This window comes from Pezoporus occidentalis, unplaced genomic scaffold (assembly GCF_034315485.1).
Source record: "Pezoporus occidentalis ecotype Australia unplaced genomic scaffold, CSIRO_AGI_Poc_V1 ctg143, whole genome shotgun sequence".
Taxonomy (NCBI): Eukaryota; Metazoa; Chordata; class Aves; order Psittaciformes; family Psittacidae; genus Pezoporus; species Pezoporus occidentalis.
In genome coordinates, this window is record NW_026913241.1 from 1,438,685 (window position 1) to 1,458,429 (window position 19,745).

Here is a 19,745-nt window from a genome sequence, read left to right on the forward strand (position 1 = left end):
TGTAAGAACTGATGTTTCGATCAACCCACATACTGCCCCATGCATCACCCCACTGCCACTGGCACCAACTAATAGGTGAAGGAACACTGGGGCATGCTAAGGATGGAGATTTTGGAGATATGGGAAAGACTAGAATGTTCTGGTAGGAGGGTGGATCACCAAACACAAAAATGAGACCTTGTTAGCTTTGCTCTTGGCAGAGCCACTTGTATTTACTAAAATCCAAATTATCATACATTTGAAATGGAATTTAAAATCCCTGGGATTTAGCCTATTCTTCCCATTCATCTACGTCACACCAGCTATCTGCTCATGTACTCCTCTTGACCTTGTAATAAGCATTCTGTGCTAAAGCTGGAGTGTTCTGGTCAGCAACCTTGCACATAACCAAACACCACTGGTCAAGTTAAAGAGGTGTCAAATATCTGTTGGATGATTATCAGAAAACAACATGCAGCACTTCTAGATTTTATTCTGCAACTTTATCACATCCTCCCTGAATGTTCCTCCTCTATGCTTCAAGCTCCTTTTCTAATTCCCAAATATTTGTGCAAAAAGTCTTTCACCCCAAACAACATTTTTTATATACAAACATTAAAGCAAAACTGAAAGTCTCTAAATAACTCCATTTAAGAAGTTGACAGATTTAGAAGTGGCTGACTGCTGTTACTATTTACAGCCATGCAGAATACCAGTGTGCTCAGTGAAGTCAGCAACAATTTCTACAACTAATGCTTAATTATTAGAATTTTCACATTAAAAAGATAAGAAGCATAGAGACAAAATCACAAACTAGAACGTATTACAGAATTTTTGCTTTTAACTTTTCAAAATTAATAACTTTAATAAAAATCAATTTATACAAGTATTAAATATATCTGTGTTGACAATATACGGTCTTTCTTAAGTACTTATCTTTGTCCCAGATACTTTGTTTCACTTGTATCTGCTAAACTTAACCTCCACAGAAGGAGAGACAAGGAAAATTTCCTGTGTGAGTTTTCAGCCAAAACAGATCCATCCATTTACAAGGCTGGGGATGCGAAAAGCACAGATGCTATTTTATACATGTAAAAAATTGTGCCAATTTTTTATTTGCTTAGTTTTCTTTTTTATTTTACAAGTAGCTCCCAAGTTTTCATGTGCATGCTTTGGAATCAGCTTGAAATGTGCTCTTGTTTCATGGAGATGTTTTGAAGGCCAGTCTTTGAAACCCCTGGATCACAAAAGTTTTAACTCTGCAGTTAGTAAGGTACAGCTTACAGAAAGTTGTTTATAGCAAGATTAATTTTGTCTTTGGAGTAAATTTTGCAGCAAAGGAGTATGAAACTATACAATGAATAAGCAGGAAAGGAAAAAAAAGAAAAAAGCTGCTCTCTGGTTTGTGTACTGAATGAGGCATGGGAAGGAAAAAAGCAGCACATGGCTTGTTACTAAATACCTATCCCAATACCTGCACACAGCAGAGAAAGAAAGTTACGCAGGCAACCTTAATTCTGTCATTTCAGTGTTTGGAAGCTTAATTTAGAAATGCCCGTGGTTTCTGAATGTAGATTAGTGCATAAGCAATATGCATGGATCACTTATATACCTATAAATGATGCACATGCTATTCTACACACTATTTAGAGAGGGAGAGATGGAATGTTCCCCCACTTCTATTCAAGGAATATGGATGCCTCATGATATAGCAGAGAGGTAATGTGAGAACCTGAGTGACTCCTTCAAGCCCTTCTAAATACCCCCATGTCTTCCCTTTGGAACTCCCTGCACTTGCCCTGTGGGACACATCCAACCTGCATTCAGGTAAGAACGACTCTGGATGCTCTGCTCAGACATGAACAACTAAAACACTGTAAATTACAAGAAGCAGGTTTACTATTTTCCCCTCACTACCCTGTATAAGTATACTACAAGCATTCTGACAAACTCAAGATTTAAGTCTAAATAATACTATTAAATTGCAATACATACATATATTAAAGTCTGAATAATCCCATTAAATACAACTTAACATGCTGAATGCACCCACCTAGACATCCCTGAGCAATCAGCAATTCTGCATTTGTCATCGCAACTGTTTATACTGCCATTTGATCAGTGCCACATGAGTCCTGACTAGATAATTCTTGGGAGTGGATTTTCAATCACCAAACCAATAAATTTTACAGAGAGGACGGTAATAAAAGCAAATGTATTAATCATGTGTCAATCTGAAGGTAACAGTCTCTTTTTCAAAGTTTCCTTCTTTTTGAATACTGATTGAGGTGTCTTTATTGACGCTTTAAGTGGATTTGGGATAAGGAAGTTTAAACTCACCTCAGGATCTTCACAGCAGTGTTGAAAAGGTACCATACTGCCCATAACGGCTGTTCCCAGAACTGACATACAGGCCATTTTGTGATCTGACACCCTGGTCTTCTGCCAAATAACTGCCTGAAGCAAATGGCACAGAGTCAAATTTTTGACATTATATTTGTTGAACTCATGTCTATGAACATGCATATGCAACTGCACACATACTGTATATGTAACATTCTGTACTTTGACCCTCTTACAATCACAGCTTTCAATGTTAACACACGATATGGTACTTTTTGGCATGTCTTCTCATATTGTATTACTTCTTTAGACTCACAGTGATTGCAAAATTAAGCAAGCTTGTATTTATGGATGTTACAGGGCTTATCTGGTCTTCTGCACAGGAAACAATTATTAGAACAAATAAAAAATATTACTTCTCTTAGATGTACAGCAGTAGGCTTTGTGTTTTCACCAAGCATATATATTGAGGGCGTATGACATGTCTCTGGCACAGTGGTCAGCGTTTGAAGGTGACTGCAATGTTTATGGTACCTATACTCAAGATACAGGCTGGCTTAGTAGAAATCTGGCTATTGGATGCCCATTCATAGCTCTTATCTGGATACTCTAAGTCTATGACAAACCTGCTATTTAGAAAGGGAGGCAGTATTTAAGGAAGCATAAAGAAAGTGGTTGTCTAAGGAAAACTTCATAAATATTAAAAGAATAAAAGGATATCTCCTCTATTAGCTACACATGTTGCAATACTATTGCAAAGATTTACTAAATACAGTAAGGCAGTATGAACTGCAACTTGCACCAGAAGGTACCTGTCAGGTCCTCTTACATATAGAGTAAATATTAGCTACTTTGGGGGTTGAAATTTTGTCTCTCACTAATGAGAAGTCCTATACTAAATAGCCATGAATTTAACTCCAAATCTGCTGACTTTTATTGGTGTGTATCAACTATTAAGAAAAATTTCTTAGTTGCCTTTCTGCCTCTAGGCAACTGACACTGCTCAATTCAGATCCACTTATGTCTGCTATTAGCTGACCGAGTGTATTTCAATCTGCAACATTAAAACACAAAAGAAAAAAACCGCAGCAAGTTGCAATTTAAGCCTGATATTACTGTTTAGTAATTATTAGTGCTGTTTAAAATAGATGCTTTAACTAGGTGCTAGGTGTCCACCAAATTCAAAATGAGTTCACAGTATACTGGTATAGGATGTTATGAGAAAGCATGGTGAGTGAGCAAAGAATACACATGCACCCGTCTCAAGAAATGCAATACACAGCCTTAAAATTCCACCTGTCCAGAGCGATATTTGCTGCCCTTCAGGGGTGAATTCCACAGAAGCACACGGTGCTCCTGTAAAATGATATTCTCTTCCTACAGGACAGGTGGAATTGTAAAGCTTTGAGACTGTTGATCCTAAAACTATTCCCCAGATCTTTAATTTTCCATTTCTACTTACATTCTGCAGCATTTGCAAAGTGGGGCTTTTCAGTCTGCCTGAATCTAACAAACCTCCTAGACACAAGCCTGTCACATGCTGGATCACAACTCAGCCATCCCACAGGGAACATGAACCCCTCAAACATAAAGGACAATTTACTTCAGGGAGGGCAGAGGAGAAGCTGAAGCAAGGAGAAGCTGAAGCAAGCAGGCACAGCCATGGGCTGGGTGTCCACAGCTCTGTCAGGGAGTCCCCGCCGTGCTTCTGCAGCAGGCAGCAGCTAAGGACAGCCCAGGGCTGCCCACAGCACACTGCCTCTCAGCCTCTCTCCGTAACACCTGCTTTAAATCTCCTCAAAGACATTTTGGAGTGATGAAAGAATCTGTCCTCTTCTTTAGAGCTCCTCTTATAAAACATATCCTGTACTGCTTCTATTTTAAAATTGATTACTTAAAATGGAAACACAGAGTGCCAAGCCTTTTTTTTTCTTTACTGGATACACTTTAAATTAAATGTATGTGACCAAATTGAGAAAGACACTTGTTACATGACTAATATAAACATCATGCTGTTTATTTTAGGTTATATTAGTGTGATGTGGCAGGTACAGATATAAGTCTTAGCTGCTGATTAATGCAAGGTTATTACACTGCTGGACCTGTTGAATGGCTGATACTCAGGACTGTAAAAAGATCACTTCAGTAAGGTGGTTGTAAGAAAGCTCTGGAGAACAAGAACTTATTAAATGCAAACTTGCTAGAAGTAGATACTGTTAATAAGTTCACGGGGTATTTTTTAACTATTCATATATTTATCAGATACTAATGCTCAGAACTACAGATAAAGTTTTGGGAACTGGTTGCAGCTGCAAATTAAATTAAAGTCTACATACTGAAAAGGCCAGACAACTCCTAAATTTCTATACTACTATAAATATGTATAGTAGTATTTTATATATATAAATTTATATACTACTATACTGTAAGCACAATTAGATGGTATATTAATTTTTAGCCCTGACTGCAAGTTATGAAGCAGTAACACAGAAATAGCTAATACTTTAAAGAAAATTGTTTGTCTACACTCTCCAGGCATATCAACAGGCATTAGCAAATCCACAAAGAAACAATGCCAATTCCTTTAATTTATTTTAGCAAATGCCTGTTTCCATGAGGTTCCTGCAATACCCTATTTTTTTAACCTTACTGATACCCTTTAGTTTAGCTAAAAATACACCCCCACACTCTCCTCTATATATTTTTTCTAGGTCATATAAAGCGCGTGTCCAGGATGAGCCAAGGAAGAATCTGACTCTAGTCAGTATGATGACACTGCAGAAACAGCCTACTCAAACATATATTATTACATATGGCCCGTCTTAGGTTTTGCTAGAGCTTGCCAAATATATCCAACCTCCCTCCTTGCTTCATTGAGAGGGATTACCTGATCTAGGTCCTCAAAATGTCATAACGTATATAAAACTTATTGCACATACACAGAAGGTAAGTATGTGCATGTATGTGTATGTATTTCTCCACTCCATCCAGCCCTAGGATATATGCATACTTTTGTGGAGGATGACAATATACATGCACACATGAAGACATCTCTTACTTAGGGACATAGCCCAGAAGGATTTCTTGATGAAGAGTGGAGAAACAGTATGCAACCTCTTTCCACTGGGGTCTCTGGGATATGGCAGTAGGTAAGCGCTGTTCATATTTGTCTCCTCAGATACCGAGGAAGGACAGAGGAAAAAATGTGGCCACTCCTCATCCTTAACTATCCTTTATATTTCAGAACTTCTACCAGCAGCCACAATGATTTGCAATCACAGACAAAAGAAAAACCTTAATTAGAGCTGGGGATTGGATGCTATTGCTGGCTGTGACTACTTCAGTGCAACCATGATGCTACAAGTTATTACTACATAATGACAGTAACATAATGAAATGGACTTTTACTGCCCAGAAACCCCCTAATTTCTTCATTTGTTTTGTGACGATCCTTGTGTTATTTATTCTGTAATAATGCTCAAGGGCGTAAAAGTTTAGTAGAGGTACTGTTCAGGGTACATGAACAGTAACTCTATGTACCTCTATGTTCATGGTACATGAACAGCAGGTTGGTAACATGAGTTAGCTCTGTAAAAGAGAACTGTATTTCACAGTCTAATATTCTTTTACTTGCTTTAAAATCCTGTCCTTAGCTTTCCTGACCTAAAACCTGATAGTTTATTAGGCTCCAACATAACTGAAAAAAACACTGCCTGTTTTTATAAACAGGAACAAAGACAAGCAGCAACATCCAAAACAAGACATCACCTTGTATCTAGCTGCACGGGCTGGCACATTCTCAGCAGTGGAAGAAAGCCTATCAGCTAAAATCAAGAAAGGTTCAGGATAAAGTCCTAACCACATTCTTTAAAATCCCAGCTTTGAAAAGCATTGATGTTGTTTATCAGCTCCATGCCATAACTGATGTCTTGTTTTAAAACCAATGGTAAATTATCTGACCAATAGAGAGCTCTTGTGAGATCTTTCCTTGAACAGAGATCACAGCAGCATTTCAATTTAGCTTAAAGAACAGTAACATGACTCCTTACACAATCATATTTATTTTCCCCATCTATTTTATACTTGCCATGAGGAATCAGGTGTCCCACCCATTTCAGAAGTTATGGTGGGACAACTACCACTAGAGGTATGCAAGAGAAACTCAAGGCACCATTTTTCCTCTCATCAGATGCAGCTGACACACCTCATTACCCCATGGGCATCAGCATTACAGCTATCAAGGAGACTTGCTGAAAGACAGTAATGTTCCAGAGCACCATTCATCCTACAAATTCCCATGTGTTTCCTGCCTAGATTTCCCTTTTTTGATATTTCTCAATGAAAAGGCTTTCTAGAGCATCATGCAGTAGAGAAATTGGATTTGGAGCTGGGAGATAAGTCAGGAGAGGAGTTAACATTATTACAAGGAACCAAGACCTTTTATCTGGTAACACGTCTTCAGAGCCTTTCAAGAATTACAAAGGCTACAGAGAGCTGCAAGTTTTTTGGCTGCTTTAACCACACATGTTCATCTATGAGGGTTTACAGAAATTGAATTCCATAGCAGAAGGGGGGGGGGGGGGGGGGGGGGGAGGGAAATAAGTAAAACCTCCCAAACAATTAAACTACTGTCAAAAAAACACAGTTCCTAATCCTAAACTGTCATTCAGAGGACGTACATCATCACAGTAAATTCCATTAAATAAAAGGAAGTTTAAAAGCCTTTTGTAAAATAGCAGTTAAAAATAAAAGTATGTTGGTAAGGAAGATGGAAAACTCCCAGGCAGCTTTGAAACATCCTTTTTCTGCTAACCTTTTTTAAGTTACAAAGTGAGTGTGAAAGCCTTGCAAGAGCTAAGGGCACCTCTCAGATTCTGCAACAACCCCCACATATGTGAAACAGTAATTGTTTTGAGATTTCAGACATATACTGTGCTGTCATTTGAAAAAAGTGATGGATGAGAAACTGGAAACCTCAAGGAATTAGTAATAGGATATAAAGCATTTCACCTCTGGGTCACCAGTTCAAATTCAACCAGGTTGGTGGTGACCAAAAGTAGTTACCATCTGGCAGCTGTTCTCTGCCTGATGTAAATCGAGTTGGGGGTCTCAGCGCATTTCCTAGTGGACAGGTGTCCTCAGCACAAAAAACATCATAATTAACTCCCTGTTTGGCTTTCTCAGCAAAGCCACTGAACAATGAATGGGAGTAAACACTGAGCTGTATTCCAGGTCTGCATGAAAGCATGGCACTGCAGATTCTTAATCATGATTCTTAATCATAATTCCTCTTTAAATTTTAAGACACACAGATTAGGGAGGGACTTAAATTATCATTATTACATTAAACAGAGTGGCCTTTCCAACTCACGAAAGAACTTACATGCTGGTGTTTCTGCTCAATGCAGATCTCTTTTCAACATACAGGGACAGTAGAGTTTGGAAGCACAATGAATGAATGCAAAGTATGATGGCACTATTAAAAATGATAAATTTACCCTAATGCACTTACTCTGTTTCAAAAACCTCCACACTTACTACAGAGAACTCAGACACAGAAAACAAACTGGTTTTGGACTATTGAACACAGATTGTAGGTTGAGATTATCCAACTTTGGAAATACAAGGAGAGTTACTGCAAAGAAAAAAAAAAAAAAAAAGGATGGTACCCTTTAGGTCAACACCAACCACAAAAGAGGTCTGGGGAAAAATACAACCCACAGTTACAATAACAGATTTAAAATGGACCTCTTGCATCCAGAAGTTTTGACCCATGATTCTCTTAACAAACAAACAAGACCCAGTTAGAGGCAGAACTGTGTGTGAGCAAAGCCTCAAAATATTATGCATGAAAAATACCAGATAAAAAATACTGCCTTATGCATGTTTTTCCTCAACAGGAGCTGCAAAATTTATTGAGTCTCCTTATGGCCCACCTGTGCTTTGCACAAGACATGGGACCACTTGCATATGGTATGACCTGCTGATAGGCACCATCTGAACCACCTGTTGCCATAATTTGTTCAGCCCTATCATATCTGAAATTGTTAAATCAGGTATAGTTATTGGGTGTCCTCTCTTGTTTCAGCATTTGTGGAATATAGGCAACTAGACCAGAATTAAAGTATTCCATCTCATCAGCCTTTCAACACACAAAGGCGTTTCCTGAACTTGTAAGTGGCTTGCAAGACTGAGTTAAGGGGAAGAACCCCCCACCACCTTGGGTAAATTATAGCCAGAGCTCATAGGTGGCCAGAACATAGCATTTGGGGCTGAAGAGTTTGATACAATTTAAGCGGCAGCTGACTTTGTAATGTTCTTAGCATGCCTTCAGATAACATTAACTTTAAATATACTTGCTGAATACTCATGTAAATTATTTCCATTTGGCTGTCTCATTATTCAATATGCTTTCAAGGAACATGGTGATGAAAGAAGAAAAATACCTCTTTCTAACATAACCATACTGGCAAGAGGATCAACATTATCAGTATTCAAAGAATGTCTTGGCAGGATAAACCTTCAGAAAAAGAAGGAGCACTAGCTAATCCAAGTTGTCAAAATAGCAATAGTACTTCAAAGGTTGATCTGCAAAGTGATTCATTATTTATTGCTAATGCAAACAAAACATTCTGAGCAGAAAGAGAAATCAAGTGTTTTCTATCTTGAAAATCCACTGACAGAGAATACACAATAAATGAACCTTAGAACGACTAATATAAGGATACCTATTTTCTTACTTACTAAAAAAAAACCCAAAGGCAGAAAAAGCATTATGGTTCTTCACAGAAAAGAGATCAGACACTTAATGGTGGTATTTTCCTAACCAATACAGAGATAAAATGTGGCACAAGAAGAAGAAAAAAAATCTGGAAATCTCTTTCAGAAGCAGAAGGCACACCTTTACAAAAAAAAACATAGTGGAAATAAAACATGTAACATATTGTGGATCCTAAAAACATGTGTGTATATATATATATATATATATAAAATATATACATTCAACAGCTCCATAAGTGCTTGACTTGCTAAAATAAGTTTCTGCTAGAATCTATTAGGCAGCCATTTCAGATGCCCAGCTTCAGACACCTCTATGAAAGCTTCAACCTCATTACATTCTTCCTTAGTAAAGCTAGGGCTATGCTTTCTTCCATCCCCCTTTAGTTTCTTACAAAATATATAAGTTCAAAGACTGGTCGGTTGTTGGGGTTTTTTATGTCCCAGTGTTGCCATTTATTTTGAAGGTTTCTCTGAAATACACTTTCATTTACACTTTTTTTCACTTACTATCTCTTCTCTTTCAACCCATCTTTCCTCATCTCCTGTAATACCTCATGTCTGCTACCTTCATGCTCTTTTCAAACTCAGAACCTGATCTTACTCCTGACATGTATCTTCTTCCATTGCAACAGAAAGTATTGGCTCAGCCTCAAGAATCTGGAATTCTAGGAATCCCTCTGAATAAATGCATATCCATTTTCCTTAAACTAATACATAATCTATGAGCTATGTGAAAGATAAAGCCATTCTAGTAAGTTGATTCTTTCTCTGAAAACATTTCAAACAGAAATAACAGCCACCACCACAAAAACCTCCACGAACCAAAAACAAAACCAGCCCCCAACCCCTCAACCCTCCCCCCCGCAAAAAAAAAGAACAACAAACCACAGAACCCAATTCAGTAGAATTTAACAATTTCAAACGTCTTAAAAGGCATGATGAAGTAGGTGATGTTTTATTTCGCAAGAAATAGCAGCAGTAGAAAGACAGGAATCTGCATTAAAAGATTAGCATTTTCAAACTATTGCAAAGAATTTACACATGCGGAGAGACTGACTAGACTTTGCATGATTTCATTTTCTCTTCTCAGCAACAGCTACCGAGCGACCTCTTGTGTTAAAACGTTTGAGCAGTTTCTCGTTTGCTTGCTTCTTCTCCTAACAGATCAAAACAAACCTAAGGCCGGCAGTGCAAAATGAAGAGCCCAAAAACTCAGCATCATCTCTGTCATAACAATGAATGATACTGCCTGCAGATAGCATCTGTACTGATTTATTTTACCTAATCAAACTGTGTACTAAAGAATTTATCTCTGAAGCTAATAGGGTAGTTTGTCAAAACCAACATGTGATGGCTATTGTGCCATTCTCCACAACATGTTTGCAGTAACTATTGTGACAAAGAGATGTGATCAACTTATTACACATTATTGTACTAAGCTAAGCAGAGAAAACAAAGAAAACCAAGATATGTAACAGTCTAATCAAGGGGGATGAAATCAAAATATCATCATAAAAAAAATATTGCAACTTTTCAGAGAGAGCAAAAAAAACCCACCACTAAAAGGCAAAACTAGTTTTATTAACCAACATTTAAGACCAGTACTGTGAACCACTGGTAGGTATATCAGGGAGCTTAACACAACTTAAGAAGTGCACACCCCTGAAACCTCTGGTTTTGAACCTTCTGCAGTCCCAATGAAGTAAGACTGAAAGTAGCTACACTCTCAGCTTTGCAATACTAATTCTATAGCAACAAGGATGGCTTTTATTTTTCACAGTTTCTACTCTTTGCTCTTTAGAAATACATACATAAATATAGTCAGAGCATGTTTTATAACTCCAGAAAAGGATGGTCAATCTGTTGCCATTTCAAGAAAGCAGTGTCATTCGTCATTCCCACTGAAAAGGAACTGAAGTGTGAATGTTTGGTTGGTAAGAGTAACTGATCAAAACTGCTCAATGAACAGGCCCAGTAGCAAGATCAAACAAAATTATTCTGGAACAGAAAAAGAATTGCTGAGGGATCTTGCCACAAGATGTCCCTCTCCACTTTGTGGCAACTTGGAAATTCATTAGCAGAGGTTTCCTCAAAAAAAGGAAAACAAGCAGGAGCACAGCCAATAAAATCAGCTATGTTCAATATGCTGTGAAGACAAAGTAGCCTCCAAGTAGCCTCTGAATCTGTTCCAAGTCTAAACAAAGAACAACTATCCCAACAAAAGTCTGTTGTTATAAAACACATTACTCTCACTTACATCTATGTAGCAAATTGTTTTGAATTTTTCAACTATTTAAAATAGAACCATCATTATGTATTGAGCTTTTATGACTCAGCATACAGCAAGATAACCCTGACCTTTTTGAGAGGTTTTTTCAGTTGGCTTAGGTTAACACTTGATCAGGCCCCATGGCATAGTAAGGTCTCACTTCTGTGTTCTGCAGACCACCACTACCACCACTGTTACTAACCACTAACATGTAAAGTCATTCTTACACTACTAGCATGTAAAATATTTTATATATATATATCTAACCAGGTATCTGTTGGAGGAGACCAAAACCATCTGAACCTGAGTTTTAGAAGTTTATCATCTAAATCTGTAACCAGCATAAATACACCTCTCTGAAGGGAAAAAAGAAGTGAAACAAACCTATGATGAAAGAAAATTCCCAAGGAGGAAAGATTTTATGCAAGTATTAGATGAACTGCGTAAGTCATCAGAAACTGATCCTTAAGACAGCTGACAGAAAAATATTACCTTATTATGTGTTAAGGTTATCCTCAGGTCTGGTTTTATGATACCATATGCTGTCAATAAATCTTGGACTTTCTTCAGTTCTTCCTTACATTTTCTATTTGTTGAATAAAACTGTTTTCTTACAGGAAGATTCTTAAACAACTTTAGAACTGTAACTGTAGTACCTGCAAGCAGGTGACCAAAAAAAAAAAGCAGAAATAACTATGAAAGGATACCACTAACTGGATATTGCAGAGACCTATCTGTATGCTGCTGCATACAAAATAAACCTTAGTAATACTAAATTAGAGTACATTAGCATGAGAAGAAATATACCAAATTAGCAGTCATCCTCTCCCAAAAAGCACTTCAAGTGCTGTGATTCCCCTCCTTTATTCAGAGTTATGACTGTAGCATTAATCTTTCTTTCATACACACTGACAGTGGTGAGAATCAGCACTAAATAAAGCTGAAGACACTTTCAGTGCATATTAAGTTAACTTTCATTAGTAAAACAGTTAACATACTAGAACCTAATCAGACTTATCTGGAGACAAAGGAACACTGTGCTCTATTAAGGCCTTTCTCAAGCATTTGCTTTAGGGTAGTTCCTGAAGAGCCAGATACCTCTGTTCAACACACACAGTAAGGGGTGGAATAGTCATCTACCAACACTATCACAAAATCCTTGCCCGCAACGATATTTCAAAGTATTAAGTATGTCACAGAATTCAGTTAATCCTTCAACAATTTTGACAAAAGACACGGCAATGCAACCCACAGGCTTTCCCGCCATGGAAAATACTACAGTCTAAATCCTGAAAATGATTGATATTGGCTAAAATTAGAGCTCTCAATTTTCTTCAGTATTTGCCCGTGTACTGGACCTCGGCAGCTTCTTCTGGCTTAATGGTCCCCTGTGGCCAGTTGGTGCTGAGCAGAGGTGCCAGACTGTAGTCAGGACCTTGTTGGGGTACGAGCACTGCAAGCAGCTGGGGGGCAGGTTGTGGGCACAATATTGACAAGCAGCCAGCTAGGAAAAGCTGCAAGTGCTTCCCAAGGAGCACACCCTTGTCACAAGAAAGGTGCACACCTCTTCTATGAATACACACTGCGAATGTGAGGATACAGCATGACCTTAACAGTCCTTGCTGAGCAACAAGTGGCTGAGCAGAACACAAGGACATGCTGCCCCAAACCTGCACCATGCCTGAACCACCAAGGCCACCTCTAAGGTCAAGGCAACCTTTAATCTTTCACATAAACATGCAGGATTGCCAGCACCATACACATCCTGCAGGTTAGAAAGAACTAGGACTTTGCCTAGTCCTGTAGCCGTGCTGCTTCCTGCAACTTGTTCACATAGCAGCAAGGCAACTCTTCCTCCTTTAGAGCGAGGATTTTGATAAATACAGAAACGTTATTTTAGTCCTGAGCAAATCTTTCATATACTTATATATAGTCTGCCTGGACCTGGGGCATTGAATTTTTACAGCTTTTATTTCCACTGACAACTTGAAGAAGTGAGTCAGAGAAGGAGAGGCTAGTTTATAATTACTATCTAAAGCAACTTACAAGACATATTATTTCTTACGATAACACATCCTCAGTTGACAGACATAAGGCAAGACACGTTTGCAGATGAAAAGATTTCATACTCGGCTTTCAAGTACAGAACAGGTATTTCAACATCGAATAGAGCCTCAGAGAAACATAAAATATTTCTGTCACAGTGCAATATCAGAACATCCTACCTTGTCCAAGGTGAGAAGGCTTTTTCGAAGCTACATGCCCCTTGCTATCCAAAGCATACTGAGTGCTGATATCGTCAGCATCTGTCTTTGTTGTGATCAAAACCTGAAAAGAGCGATTTTAAGAAAAATATGTTGATGAAGAATTCACAAAGTTCAGCAGGAGCTCAGATAAGCTTTACTGCCACACTTATCATTGCATTAGTTTACTCACCAGTTACATTTAATTAGTTTATAAAGTTTTTTCTATGGGTGTTTCTCAGTCATATCCTGTACTATTACTTATTTTTCTATCCATTTAACTAAAAGCCATGCATTTCTACCACACATAGCAATTCATACTACCTACAACACACACTCCTATATCTTCTATTCTAAAACAGGTTAAACAAACAACTAAATCTATTGATAATTTTGCCTTTTCATCATTTATGAGAAAAGGCACACTATGACAGCTTCTTAAATTCATGTGAGATTTCACAAACACAACTACTATCAAACAAACAGTACATTATCTTTCTGCACCCACATGTATCTAGCAATCAGTGGTAGCATGTTTTGTAAGCTATTAAGGTAATAAACAGATCAGCTTTAGCCAGGCCAGTCATAAACCAGAAGTTAAATAAAACTACAGTTCCCTGAGTTGAGGTATCAACATTTTAAACAATAGAATCAGTGCACTTTAACCACCTGAGAGACGTAAAGGTTATCACACACACAGAGCTTCAGGATATTATGGTTTATTTTAGTGCCTCCTATGAATCATTCAGAGTTCAGCCATGCCTCTTAGAGAGAGAAAAAACAGTACTTGATTACATGGAACTGACAGTATTACAGACCTACTTAAGGGCCAATAGCAAATTACCTCTTAACTGAAACTTCAGGGGGCAGTTTGGGCAGGCAGAATGCAATTAATGTCAGGAGCATTTAATAAACATAATTACTGATTCAAAGTTTAAAGTAATACCTATTAAAGTACTTGATACACTCAGGCAACCTCCCATCTCTTATGAAATGTACCATAGAGCTGATTATAAAGACAGAACAGATGGCATTCTGCTCTGACAACTCATTAGAAAGAGCCAATGATTGAGGTCCACCATCATCTGTCAAAACACCAACACTTCTGAAAGCATCTTTGGAAATCTCCATCCAAAACACAACCCACTTCTGCTTACTGCAGAATGAATATAGCCCAAGGTAGCAAGGATTCAAGCTGTAACATCTCTCCTGGCCTTGACAGCTGGTGGTTATAATCAGACACGGTTATCAGTATTGTCATACAGGATCTAATGCTTGGCTGACAGAAGAATCTGAACCTTGACCTTTGCACAACATGAATACAGAAAGGCAGAGCACAATGGAACAGGTAGATGCTGTGCCCTTAACACTGAACATTTTTCAGATGGTTTTGAACAAATGTACTTACTTTCAGCCAACAAGTTAAATCCCAAATATCAGTACACTGTCAGTCCTCTTAACACAAACATATGGATCAGACTCAGATCAGGGCACAGGTTCCTGTTTACTCATACAGACAACAAAGTTTGTGCAACTGCACTCATGCACATGTCAGAGTGCAATATGGAGCCCATCAACATCCCATGACTGCCAATCACCTAGATAACATCAAGGCAGAAATCATTACTGGAATGGTAGCTATGTGGGCCATCAGTTCCCTAAAATTATTTCTCCTGGCCACCACCTCATTTTGATTTACCCTAATTCAAGGAGCAAACTCCACCATACCCTTTGACATTATATTTGTTACTAAACACTAAGAAGGTTAAGCCAGTGTTTTAAGGAATCATGTATCTATATGTGTATATATAAGGAATCATTATCTCTACCCTGAAAAACACTAAGCAACCTATCTCCAAACTTTTCGGACTGAGGAAAATAAATGGAGTGCTGGAGTATGACAGAAGGGCAGGACTGACACCAACAAGAAATCCATACTGCTTCTTAACTGTATGACATGACTTCTGTGAGCAGGTAAAACACAGCATACACAAGCCAAATTATTCAGAAAACATACCACTGACAGGCTGCTGGAACAAATTTAAAGTCTTTGCACTGATATTTTAACAATCACACACAAAAATAATCATGAAACAAGAGATTCAACACATTTATAGCAACTACTTACCTCTGATATACTGCAAATTGATCCCAAAGCTTCCCCACGGAAACCGTATGTTGTCAATCTTTCAAGATCCTCAGAAGAGCTTATTTTTGAGGTGTAGTGTTTAATTGCCATAACTGGAACATCAGCAACCTTGATTCCACTGCCATTGTCTCTTACTTCTATTTTGTTAAACCCATAATTCTCCTAGAAAAAGAACAAAGCATTAATTGAGCACTAGAAAGACTGAATGAATAGAAAGACAAATCTGAAGCAGTTAAGGTTACAGCTTCTAGCTTGCTTATTTGTAGAATCACAGGCCAGAAAGAGAAAGTTATTGGAGCTGCAGGATCACTAAACTTCTTTCACAGAAGCATGCCTGGCTCTTTGAAAGATTATGATGCAACATACAGAAAAACGTGCTGTAGTGCGTAATACATCCAGGCAACCCTAAAACTGGTTTTGCTTAGAAAGGGTATCTTGAATGAGTGGCTGCCACCACTGATGCTGTGCAGAGCACATGATGGCTGCTCACAGAAAGCTGACTGATTAATCACAACTAACCCTGTTGTCCCAGCTGGACATATACTGAAAACAGTTATGAAAAAATATAGTGTGCTCCCAGGGTTATTTCTTGAAGTAAAAAAATAACACAAAACCAGAAGGAAGGTATCTACAGATATTATCTGTGTGCAAATATGATCTGCATTAGGAAACATCACAGTTCTCTAAGGTAGGCATAAAACTATATATATATTTAATTGATACAAAATAGAAATGCGTGTACTTTTCACTTTCTGCATTAATGAATGGTGCTAAAGCTACCTCCAGGTGAAAAACAATCCTCCCACTGGAAAGCAAAACAGAACCTAAAGCTGTCACAACTCAGCTAAACATAATACATCTCAGCTGAACATAAAAACACATTAGGAGATACAAACAAGAAACCTTCTATCCTGCTGCTGTGTGCACTATTGAAGGCTTTGAGCATTTTACAAGAAATCCCTGTTTCCATTCTAATTTTTACTTCCAAACCACTTAACTGCTTAGGAAAAGCAAGATTTATCCTATCCAGCTTTCATCAGAATGTTACAATAATGAGTCTATTTCTTTTCTACTATTACCTATTTTTATTTGCACGTGTTTCACGCAAAATATTACAGTGCTTAAACTTTGTATTCTTCATAACACCCTCCATCATGTTACATGACCTAAATACTACTGAGATCACGATCCCATGGTATGTTTAAGTTGCTCCACCAGATAGCCATATGATTCAACTCCCTTCTCTTTTGTTCACAGATACATGGTCCCATCTTTGTTTCAGCTATAGTTCTGTAATTCATGACAGCTCTAAGGTCAATTCAGCTTATTAAACTGGCACAAATAATCCCTTTGCTTGCTGGGTTACTTTTCTTTTGCATTAGCAAGATGAATGGATTACAAGAAACACAAATGTTTAGCAATGCTGTGCAGATGGATGTAGGCCTTTGTTTTTCAGGCGATGGGATCGATCACGGGTACAACAGAACCTAACCCCGAGCTAAATTTCTTCTGAGAATGTTCTAAGGCTTAAAGCTCCCACTTCATGTATTGGAAAAAAAGGTGCAGAAACAAGTGTCTGAAATGGCCATTGTAAAAAAGGCAGACAACAGTAGAAAACCTGTAGCTAAGATTCACAGTTCTCAAACCCCAACTTTGCTGCAACTACTAACACAGGCTGTTCCTCATTGTCTCTATTAAAATATGCAGGTCTCAGTCAGACTGTTCAGATTATCCTCATAAATTCCTGCTGTTAGATGCTGTCAGGAAAACAGACAGCCTGATGTCCACAAAGTCTCTTCATCCATACACAAGCAATTACATTCTTGCATCAATGTTTTTTTGGCATACTTTAACCTGAAGCCAGGACATCATATCAAGTATAAAAACGTAATTCTATATATGCTTAATGCACAGTCATACTACAGAGGCAGTTGACTGTGCTGCTAACAACAATGCAAGCTCCACCATATTCATATTCCTAAAAGTAACAAAGCTGAGGTTCAAATTAATAAATAGACGCCACTCAACACCTTACAGGAAGGCCACAGTTCAGTTTGTAGTCAAATGATTGGCTTTTAACTGAAATTAAATATCGCATTATTTAAAACTACAACACAAGCTGATGTTTTCCCAGTGTTGTGTAAAAGCTGATTGATAACATGGTGCAAAGATGCTCAGTAACATCACCTATTGCAGTTTGGTCAAACAAGTTAACAAAAATAAAGCACTAGCCAAAGCTTCCCACCACAACAGATCATTCCATGGTTTCTACCTGAGAACCATTCCACCTGCAGGCTAACTCTTGTCTGTCTCCAAAAAAGCCATTCCTGTCTTTGCTCAGGCAAACGGAATCAGTCTGCACAAATCAGCTAGCCTTCCTAATCCACCTAGAAGAGGTTAAAACAATGAAAATTCTGCAAGTTTCAGGCAAAAATAAAAAAAAACAACCACAAGCTGTAAAATTGAATTTCAAAGTTTCCATTCTCCCTGATGCTTTTGAGCTAATCCAGTTAGGTGGCCATTGAGTGGGTGTCATTATGTGGTTGACCTTATTTAAATTTCATGCCATTAAAACAGCACTTTGATATAAAAATATTATTACTAAAAGTCCCAGAAAAAAAAAAATCCAGTATTTTTCAGTATTACTGTTCTACAGTTGTGCAAAGCACAGGTTTCTTCTTCTCCCCTAGAACCTACAGAAGAACAATCAGCAAATCTTGTTTACTCTCTGAAAACTGACAACCTCTGTAAAGCCAGGTTTGTTTGCTCTAGAAATACAGTGATTTGGATTAGCCTGGACTGACAAAGAATCTAAGAGTAGTGGAGATGACTCATGCACTAGAAATGGTTGAAAATACTCTTTTTAATTGGTTTGGGACTTCTCATGATGGAAACAGCTGGTTATTGCAGCATGAAACCCACAGCAATTAGAGGGCTTTTCACCCACTATCTGCATGGCTCTCTACTGGCACTCCAGTAAAAGAGACAAGGTTTGTTCTAACAATTTCTGAAGGCTCTAAAACCTGTTGACTTTCTGCAGTTACTGATCAGCTCACAGGATCTGACTCTAATATCTTATCCCCAGAACTGTGCACAAACTGCTCACTTTGGAGTTACTCATGAAACAAGATACTATTCAGCCTACATATAGAGATGATAGAGGTCATCACAGATCACAGAAGTACCTTCAACTCACTTAAGGCAAATGGCAAATAAGCATGCTCTTTAACATCTGCAGGAGACTCAGATGGAAAGCATTTGAGACTTATTCAGAAAAGAAAGCAGTGACATGGACAGAAAAACAAGCAGAAAATTGATTTCCCTCCTAATTAAGAGCATTTGTCTAACACTTAATTCAAGAATAGCTTATACATTCACTGTTATTTGCAGGAAAGGAAACTGGATGCTATTCTGGATACATCCATTTATACAGATTGTAACAACACACTTTCTTGCAAAGTAGGAAATGCTGATACTAAGCAGCTGTTGACAAACCACCACAAAACCAGAAATACTCATGGCAGCAAGAGAAACTAATCATGTTTGCCATTTAATCCAATCTGGGGAAAAAAAGCACAAGTTCTTTATTACAAGCAATATTCCTCCACGTTCCCGTCCCCCTCCCCCCCCCCCCCCCAATTATCCTTGAGTAATATGCCAACTTTTTTTAACATCTTGTAAAAATAAGATGTTAGCAGTAACCAGAGTTCACCATGTGGTAATTTATAACAATATCTAACATGGCCATCAACATTTTCTATTGTTTCCATTTTCATCTTCCTGACAGTATTTTGTAATGAGCATTGAACATGTCAATCTAGCAGTAAAACTTAAGCCCAACACCTTTTAGAACAAACTATTAGTCAGGAAAGTTAATTTGCAAGTAGAAAAAGAAGTACTAAAGAAGTTCCTGCGTTTACCCCAAGATACACTCAGGAGTACAAATATGCCTTACTGTTTTGGTGGGGCCTCAAAAACATTA

The 19,745-nt window shown here is 38.0% G+C and overlaps 1 protein-coding gene across 7 annotated transcripts in view; it reads right to left on the reverse strand.

The window, feature by feature from the left end:
- The window catches only part of PMS1 (PMS1 homolog 1, mismatch repair system component), a 45,314-nt gene that overhangs the window by 22,084 nt on the left and 3,485 nt on the right, over positions 1 to 19,745 (reverse strand). For all 7 annotated transcript variants that reach the window (XR_009963095.1, XM_062610021.1, XM_062610019.1 and 4 more), the window contains exons 3-6: positions 15,743 to 15,925; positions 13,597 to 13,699; positions 11,864 to 12,027; positions 2,320 to 2,436 (exon numbers count right to left, since the gene is read on the reverse strand). Coding sequence is in view for 6 of the 7 variants with exons in the window: in XM_062610021.1 (XP_062466005.1) it covers positions 2,320 to 2,436; positions 11,864 to 12,027; positions 13,597 to 13,699; positions 15,743 to 15,925 (567 nt within the window). In the remaining variant the exon portion in view is untranslated. The remainder of the gene's footprint in view (positions 1 to 2,319; positions 2,437 to 11,863; positions 12,028 to 13,596; positions 13,700 to 15,742; positions 15,926 to 19,745) is intronic.